Raw genomic sequence first — 8672 nt, forward strand, 5'->3', positions numbered from 1 at the left:
GAGAGCCTATGTTTGTGCTTTATACTTGTCCCTACCCGAGAGGTGGCTTGGGGGCTTGATTTGGTTTGTTCTAGGCCCTCACCCGAGAACTTGTCTTGGTGTGTTGGGTTGTTCTTATTAGAGAGCTGCCGGATGGTTTCCTACTCCTATCCGTGAAACATATTGAGGGTTGTTTAATTTGATTTGGTCTTTCTTGTTGGGCTTGAATTACTTGGATGATTGTTGGTGGATCAAATTTGTCATCCCAAAATTATGGTTATATTTTGTATTCTCTTATGTATATCAAAGATCCTCGTGGAATTGATTTGGGTTGCCTTGGCCGTGAGCCTTTCTTGTGCCTTGGGTTGCCTTGGCCGTGAGCCTTCCTTGTGCCTTGGGTTGCCTTAGCCGCGAGCCTCTTTTGGCCCTATTTCTTGCCTTTTGCCTTAGCCGTGAGCTCCTTGTGAGCTCCTTGTTCTGTTGGTGGTCTTGGCCGAGAGCCTTGGTGGCTGCTTCCTCTTCTCTATTGACCCCGGCCTTGAGTATTTATGTGGCTTTATTGTAAGGTTCTATGTTTATTTGGTATGTGAAGCTATTGATTAATTTGGGGGTTGGAAAATCTTAATTTTAGCATGAGTTTGGAGGTGCTGATGGTAGTCTTTCCCAGATCACTTTCCTTTTGTTCCATTCATGGAATTTAGAGGATTTTCAAGTCCTATTTGGGAGAGCATTTGGTTGAATTGAATTGAGCCCATGGAAGATTTTTTTTTTTTGAGGTTAGACACCAATATCGGGGAGGTTATTTGTGGGTGATCGTCGTGTCGGTTCGGGCCCGTTTCGACTCGTTCGAGACAGGATTTGGAAAGGACACCCTCTTTGGGTTGATCCAATTCTAACAAAGCGAGAAAATAACATCCTTTCAGATTGATTCAAGGACCTTGGGCCCTACATTCTCAGGTCTTTTCTTTACGAGTTTTGAGGGCTGATTCATCCTCCGTCTTTTCGGTGTTTTAGGTGGATCGGTGTCTCCTCTCTCTCACCCCACTTTTATTTTTTTTCCTTGTTTCTTGGTTCAGTTTTTGATGCTTATGTCCGATACATAAGTGTCCACGTATAGCCTTTTGCTATACGTGAAACCATCAAATAAGGTCGCAAGTAGATCAATTTTGTTTTGGGGCTTAGGGCGGTGATGACAAAGGCACACCAGTGGTAGAGCGAAATGATATTCCATCCTACGACATCGGGACACCCCCACAGACCCGGTGAACCATAGGATGTAATATGATTCACCGACAGAAGACTAGCGGGAGTTGACCCGTACCTTCTTAGGTTGTTGGTAGGCCTATGCTCGACAGCGTGATCGACTCGTGGACAACTACACTTTTCAAAACTAATAAAAACAAACAACTAATGAAAACAAATTTGATAAGAACGGATACACCTTTTTTTTTAAACAAAAATATATTTTTCGCTACAAACAAAATTGATACAACCCACTTTGTATGCTTGAAACCTATGTGCATGCTTAAAATATAAATTTTAAATACTTTTTAAAATTTGGTTGTCCACCTATTGATCACCTGCTTTAGGCCAAGGAGTACCCTCCTAAGTTAGGTTCAGTAGGACTCCCTTCTAGTTGTGTGGCGGGCTTTATATATCCAGGTAACCGAGTAGCCTTCGACGACTCTCGAGTACAAATATATATTTGAGTCTAGCCCTACCCGAGTGTTTGCGGTCCCCTCTTTTCGGATTTTTTCATGTCTTACTGAAACTTTTGGACAAAGCACTCGTGGTTTTTTTATGAGATTTTCCCGTATTTTCTATGATTTTCATCGATTTATCGATTCGTCGGTTTCCTCGTACTTTTCCTGTCGTGAGTCTTTTGACGATCTTTCTCGAGTTTTTTGGACGATGTTTCTTTTCTTCATTAGCTTTTATTTATATGATGCATTTCGGTCTGTTTCTTCAAATTTTGTTACTTGTACCAGTTGCATCAACTATACCTAAGGAACAACGGATCTCCCAGGTATACAGGTTATTTTTGTGTTTACAACATGTTACTTTCTTGCAGTCACTCTCCTACTGTACCTTTTACCTTTTCTTTACATCGCATGTTGTACTGTTCTATTTTACTGAATACTCTATTGTTTGTCCTGTACTACACACTCTACTGTTATTCCATACACTGTACAACTTCAACATGCCTTTCGTAAAATGTTTAAAGAACCACAACCATAGGGCCGTCTGATTTGACATCATAATTTGCCACCCTAGAAAACCTATACCAGTCATGACAAGGAGCTTGGAGCTAACTTTGTGGGCAGCACAACCATCTTCAACAAAAGAACATGTCTTCCCTAGCTAAACCATTCCTAAGAGTTAAACAACCAAACCATAGGACTTAGGTTGTTTGTCTAGCGCAATATAAATCCTCACCTTATCTTTAGGCCTTTGCACAATCATGTTGTGCAATCTAAGCCCTAACTCACTTTAGCCCTAACTCACTTAAGCCCTAACTCACTTTAGGATTCCGAGGTTGTCATCCGTCATGACCTAAATCCTCACATCTTCCAGACTATTTGGGTGATCGTTTCACACAGTTCACACAGATGTAAACCCTAATTAAATAAAATTGGCAGGATGAAACACTTAAATAATTCTCCTCTAAACTGAAGCCAAACTGAAGCCAAACAATAAGATTGCTTGGGAAGTCACCGAGGTTCTCCTTCAGATCTGTAATATCACCTAGTTCTTCTGTTGAATTCTACAATGAATATTCCAAGTTTGAACCATTCCTCTTTGCACACCTCTTTGTCTTAAATTAGTCTTTTTCCGATTTCGTTAAAAAGTCCTATCCTTTTGACCTTATTGAAGATAATTTTTCTTGATTTTTATCGAGAGTATTCTTAAGTGATTTCGGTCATTTAAGATGTAATTAACCATATGTAATTAACCTTAAGATGTAATTAACCATAGGGGTTTGCCTTTATAGGAAGCTTTTCCGAACCCAGCTTAATATAAATCCTATTTAATTTTTTATATTAAATAGGGGAAATTGTCGGCAAATAAAACAATTTTTGCTGACCAAACAAACGTCATATATTTCTTAGTTTATTTGATCGAGCCTCATCCTCAAGCTCAAGTCTTTATTTGATCGAGCCTCATCCTCAAGTCTTGTGCTTATCCTTCGGGATAAATACAGGATTTGAGGTATAGTGCTCTTTCATTTTATGGGGTCAAAATATGGGGTTAGTTTGATTTCATATCTTTCTAAACTTAAATCTATATATAAATTAAAACGTCCTTCCGAAGCGGTCGACGGGATCTCGATTCCGGTGAACGATAGCTTCTTACGGGCAACTCCCCCAACCAAAATAGTGCCGACAAGGTTGCAAAATATAGTAATATTATAATACAATTTTAAATTTTATATATTTATATATCGTATTACAATTGCATTTTAAAATTTCACACACACACACACACAAACATACATATACATATATACATACATACATTACATATACACATATATATATATATATATATATATATAATCATATATATATATATGTACACGTATATTAGGTATATAGCTATATCTTGAAGAATTTAATATCAAATTTTAAATTTACAAATTCTGTTCTTGTTGTCACACACGTATCATATATTTATATTATTTTTATAATTTAAATCATATTAAATTAGTTTTAATATCTATCATATCATTTGGTTCTACCGCGGTACCTTTAAACCTTGAACCTCTCATTCTCCCAGTTTAATAGCTAATTCATTTTTCGCAACCTTAGTTGGTATATTTAAATATAAATTTTTATTTAAAATTTAGTCTTTTTTTTGGCTAACATCCAGATGTTATGTCTGTTGAACAACATTTATTTCTTAAGTTATCTCTGCCAGAAAAAATGACAAAGAAAAGAAAGATCATATTTATCATCTATAATTCTAAAAATAATACTTAATTTTAGGATATTATTAAACCCAAACAAATAGCATTTGATATAGAACTATTATATACCATAACAATATGTGCGTCCTTGATATAAACAACATCTGATGTGCTTGTTGCTGGAAACTTTTTCCATTCACCAAAATGAGAATTTTACAATCTTAACTTTCAAGTTGTTAGCATAAGTAAAAAAATGATTTCTTTTGGATGGATGGTTTTATATATTGTTCCTAAGATGCTTTATTTCTGCTACATTTTGAAATGAGGATGAAAAGTAAAATTCAAATCATGATGGATTACATTACATTTCTTCTGAATTCCACTCATCGTCGTCTCTATTTTTTATTTTAATGTTTACAAAGTTAAGGCCTATTGTGATTTTGCAAATTTACTCTTTTTCTTTCTTTTCACAATTCCAACGTTTATCTTTATAAAAGAGAGTGTACCAAGTTTATAGGCTTATTTCTAACAAGGGGTTTGGAGAGGAATAAATGCATGTAGCCTTATCTCTTATAGAGCTTTTTTTTCTTGTTATTCAAAACCATTATCCCTAAATCACATGAAATACAACCTAACTTGCGCTAGACCTCGCCCTTTTCCCTTGTCTTTGGTTTACATTACAGAGTTTTTTTTTTTTTTTCATAATTCAAACCCACTACCTCTAAATCACATGGAATACAAAGTATTGCACTAGACTTCGCCTTTTTCCCTTATCTTTGTCACTTTTGAATATTTTGGTCCTACTTGTTTCTTTTATCCTTCATTTTTATGGAAGCATAATGGTTATGTGATTATTATTTTTGTTCTTTTTTTACCAATTTTTTATTTTGCATGTAATGTTTTTCCATTTTGTTTGGAGAAAATCAAGTTTTCTCATGTTATTTTCATGTAATAAATATGTACTCTTATATTAGCCATTTTGGAGGATTTGGAATGCTGCTGGAAGTGATGGACGTGGAGTTATAGGTACATCAGTGATCTTACTGTTTGCTACAATTTCTAATCATTGTAGTCTGTAATCTAATTTCCACTTTAGGGGTATTGGAGGCAAATTTTATTGAACCCGCACATGACAAACAAGGGTTTGAGCGCACAACTGTGCTAAATAGGCTTGAAGCATGCTTGCTTCGTATCCAGAAAACTTATTGGTTTGTATCTTAATTTTTATTTGCTTTATTTTAAAAGCAACATGTTCATTATTCTTAGAGCTTCTTTGGGATAAATTTTGTTTTTTGTTTTGTTTTTAAAAACATATTTGTTTAGTGTATTTTTTATTTATTTTTATTTTTTGTTTCTAAAAATAAATTAACATATTATTGAAACCGTTTAAAACAATTTTTAGGTATTTCGAGTGTTTTAAAAAGAATCATATCCTGATAAAACATGTCAAACATATTTGATTTTAAACCAAAACATAAAAAAGAAAAAATAAAAATAAAAAATAGGAAATAAAATATTAAAATTATCTCAAATGGCCCCTAATTTTTTTTTCCTTGGACTATGTCGTTTAGGTTATCAAATTGTCAGAAGATAGGATATGCCCCAAGACGTCACAAGAAATCTATAAGCAACTCAGAAGATAATGGTAGGTATTGATAAAAATGTGCTAACTTTCACAATTGGCCAAATTCAAGATATAACTTTTTTCCTCGTTATTTTAGTTCTTTCTAACGTGTTATGATTATTGGTGATAGACGTTAAAGTTGTTACACAACTTTTAACTTATCCATTTTGATGCCTTATTTTAGCTCTAATAATAAAATTATTTTAATGTTTTTGAACAGAGACTTCTCCTGAAACTCCTCAACAATTGTGTACTAAACCTACAATCACCGAAGCTCATACTATTGTCCAATCACTAGATTCAATCAGGCACCAAAACTCTGGAAAGCTTTCTTTGCATTCTGATGATGCCAAAGAAAGCAGCAGTTCAATCAAGTTAGATGAATTGAGGAATTATGATAAGATGTTAGGAAAGGGTGATAAGTGCTCCGTTTCTTCAAGTAATTACTATGGATATGGGCAATCACAGACAGAATGCGAGCCTAATAAGCAACTTTTAGATGGGTATAAAGAGGTTGTTTGTTCATCTCTTTTATCATCTTTTGTACTAGATAATGGACTTCAACGAAGTCTGGTTTCTGTTGAAAGTTATATGAAAAATGTGTCCCTTCTGAGATCTTGCTCAATAGTAACCATTTATATTTCCTTTTTAAAGTGAAATCATCCACCATCTTTTGGTGCAATTATATGATTAATAGTAAAAGGACATGAGCTTGAAACATTTTGCTTGACTTGGTACCATTACACATATAAATGGGTAAAATATGTGGGGATGTTAGCTCGACAATATTTGTTATTTTATACTTATGAATTTTGCACAAAACCTTTAGAAAGAGATCTTTTATGCCAGAATTATTTTCTTCCTTTGTTCTTTGATTTGAAGAGTTTAAATTAGTCATGTGGGCTTAGAAACACTCTTTAGGTTGATTATTTTGTCTGTGCATCACGTACTTCTTGAATGCCTAAAAGAGTTTTTTCATCAACCAAAATTTTTAGATAAATAGTATTTTCTAACGTCTTCTTTGAAACATCAGTTAGATTGTATTTTCTATCATGCTCTTTGAATTCCTATTAGATTGTACATATATCCCAGTTTATTTACTGCATTCATGCAAGGTGTTCATCTTAGATTTGTTTTCCTATCAGAAAAATTGTGTTGATTCTTATTTGAATGGACTAAAACCTCAGGATTTGGGGATGCACGCCAAGTTATTGGCTGATCAGAATAAGGCCTTGAAGGAAAGGTGAGATAGCTATTAACACATTTAAGTTCTTCTCAAGGATATAAATATAATATCTATGCTTTTTGTAATTGCAGAATAGTTACAGTAGAAGGTAAGTTGTTGCACGATTTGAAGATGGCAATGGAGAAGAATAAACATCTACTTGAAAAAGTGAGTTAGAATGTCTTCTTGATCTCTACACACACGCACACACACACACATATATCTTGATTGGATTAACAAATGTGTAATAACAACTTACGACCATATTTTTATATTTGAGATGGTTTTCTCTCTAACCACGCTGCTTTATTTTTTGCCCTTGCATGTGCACTCTGGCATTGTGCTGCTCTTTAGTGTTAATTTTGGGAAGTTCACAGTACAACTGCTCCAGTTAGCTTAGTTAACTAAAAAATATTTATATTTCATGATTTTGCAGATAAGGTAGACATAATAGATGCATAAAGTTTTAGCTAGTTATTGACGTGGCAATTAGAGACAATATAGGTTTTTTGGATTTCATCTTCATCATCATTCCTACTGATAGTCTTGTCCAACTACTTTGGTAGATTTTAGGAAGCCCCATTCAATCCATTTGTATAGAGTGCCATAAACAAATGTTAACCGCACACTTTATAGACATGTTTTTGGTATATTCACTCTCAGCTTCATTGATTTGAAATTAGACTTGATTTTTGCGATTAAAATTCATTAGTTGGTGCTAAATTCTTTGAAATTAGACTTGATTTTTGCCATTAAAATTCATTAATTGGTGCTAAATTCTTGGTAAGTTAGATTTAGTTGCATTTAATTGTATAATTTACTTGTAAATATGACATTCATCAGGTTGAATTTTTGGAGAAAAGATTGAAGGATGCTGACAAGGAACAAGAAACTATTATTAACATATTTGTAGAAGAACGAGAGAGGAGGGATGCAGAAGAAGAGAAATGGAGGATTCGGTTAAAAGTATTTCTAAGAAAAGTTCATCCATTGGCACTCCTTTTTTCCTCTTACTATTATTATTTCCAGATGTTCTTATTAATACCATCTATCTGGCAGGTTGCCAATAACAGAATAAAGAATTTAGAGAATTTGGCGATGCATGGAGTAAAATCAGAACTGCAGTGACCGTAAAAGTGTTCAAAGTCTTACGGTGCTTGCGATCCATTTCACCATAGCAGAGTTTTGTTAACTGACTAGGAATACAATTCAACAGTATAGTCCATTTGCTTGGTTTCTTTACATTTATTTTATTTCTTACTTGTGGCTAACTTGAACTCAAAATTGGCTGCAGTTACCTTCGTAAATCTGCGTAGTGTTCCATTTGTGTAGATCTGGAAGCAAAGTAATTATACAATTTCAGTTCTTATTTCTGCCTCAATTATATCCCTCAAGGTTTAGTTTTGGATATTCTATATGAGATGAACGTTAACTTATTCAATGTAATATTTAAAGCAGCTAAGCAGCTAGAGGAAATTAATGCAGACAAGTATTTGGTTTTATGTATGATAATAAATCCCTACAGCTTGATACATAGTACCCTTTATATAGTCTGGCAAGGCCAATGTCGTAATTACAAGAGTATAGATGGGTGTTCTGGATGCGATTTGCAATTAGAATCCTACAATTATAATTTGAGGGATTTTTTTAACATGCATGTGAGGTTTTCTTGGCTTATATCCCCTTTCAGCTGACGATCATCTTGCTTGTGAGGTTTTGATGTTGAAAGGTTGAGATTGGTTTGGTAAGTATGTTGTCGACTTGATCTGCCGTCATGTGTTTGATTGCGAGCTTGTCGGTCTTGAGGTGATCCCTAATGAAGCGGTAGTTCATTTCAATGTGTTTTGTGGAGCTTGAAACTTATGTTGTTCACCAGTGATGGCGGTGGTGTTGTCCCGTTGGGTTGACTTCAAATTTTTGTAAAAGTCATCGGGGCC

At 34.4% G+C, this 8672-nt stretch overlaps 1 protein-coding gene across 1 annotated transcript in view; it reads left to right on the forward strand.

Moving 5' to 3' along the window:
- The window catches only part of LOC110032755 (protein MICRORCHIDIA 7-like), a 28475-nt gene extending 20371 nt beyond the window's left edge, over positions 1-8104 (forward strand). Inside the window, exons 13-20 of the mRNA XM_020736502.1 lie at positions 4861-4912; positions 4983-5094; positions 5458-5531; positions 5731-6023; positions 6656-6753; positions 6828-6903; positions 7579-7701; positions 7795-8104. Of these exons, the coding sequence (XP_020592161.1) occupies positions 4861-4912; positions 4983-5094; positions 5458-5531; positions 5731-6023; positions 6656-6753; positions 6828-6903; positions 7579-7701; positions 7795-7863 (897 nt within the window). The 3' untranslated portion in view covers positions 7864-8104. The remainder of the gene's footprint in view (positions 1-4860; positions 4913-4982; positions 5095-5457; positions 5532-5730; positions 6024-6655; positions 6754-6827; positions 6904-7578; positions 7702-7794) is intronic.
- Positions 8105-8672: the final 568 nt, after the last annotated feature.

Source organism: Phalaenopsis equestris, unplaced genomic scaffold (genome assembly GCF_001263595.1).
Source record: "Phalaenopsis equestris unplaced genomic scaffold, ASM126359v1 Scaffold001019, whole genome shotgun sequence".
NCBI classification, from domain to species: domain Eukaryota; kingdom Viridiplantae; phylum Streptophyta; class Magnoliopsida; order Asparagales; family Orchidaceae; genus Phalaenopsis; species Phalaenopsis equestris.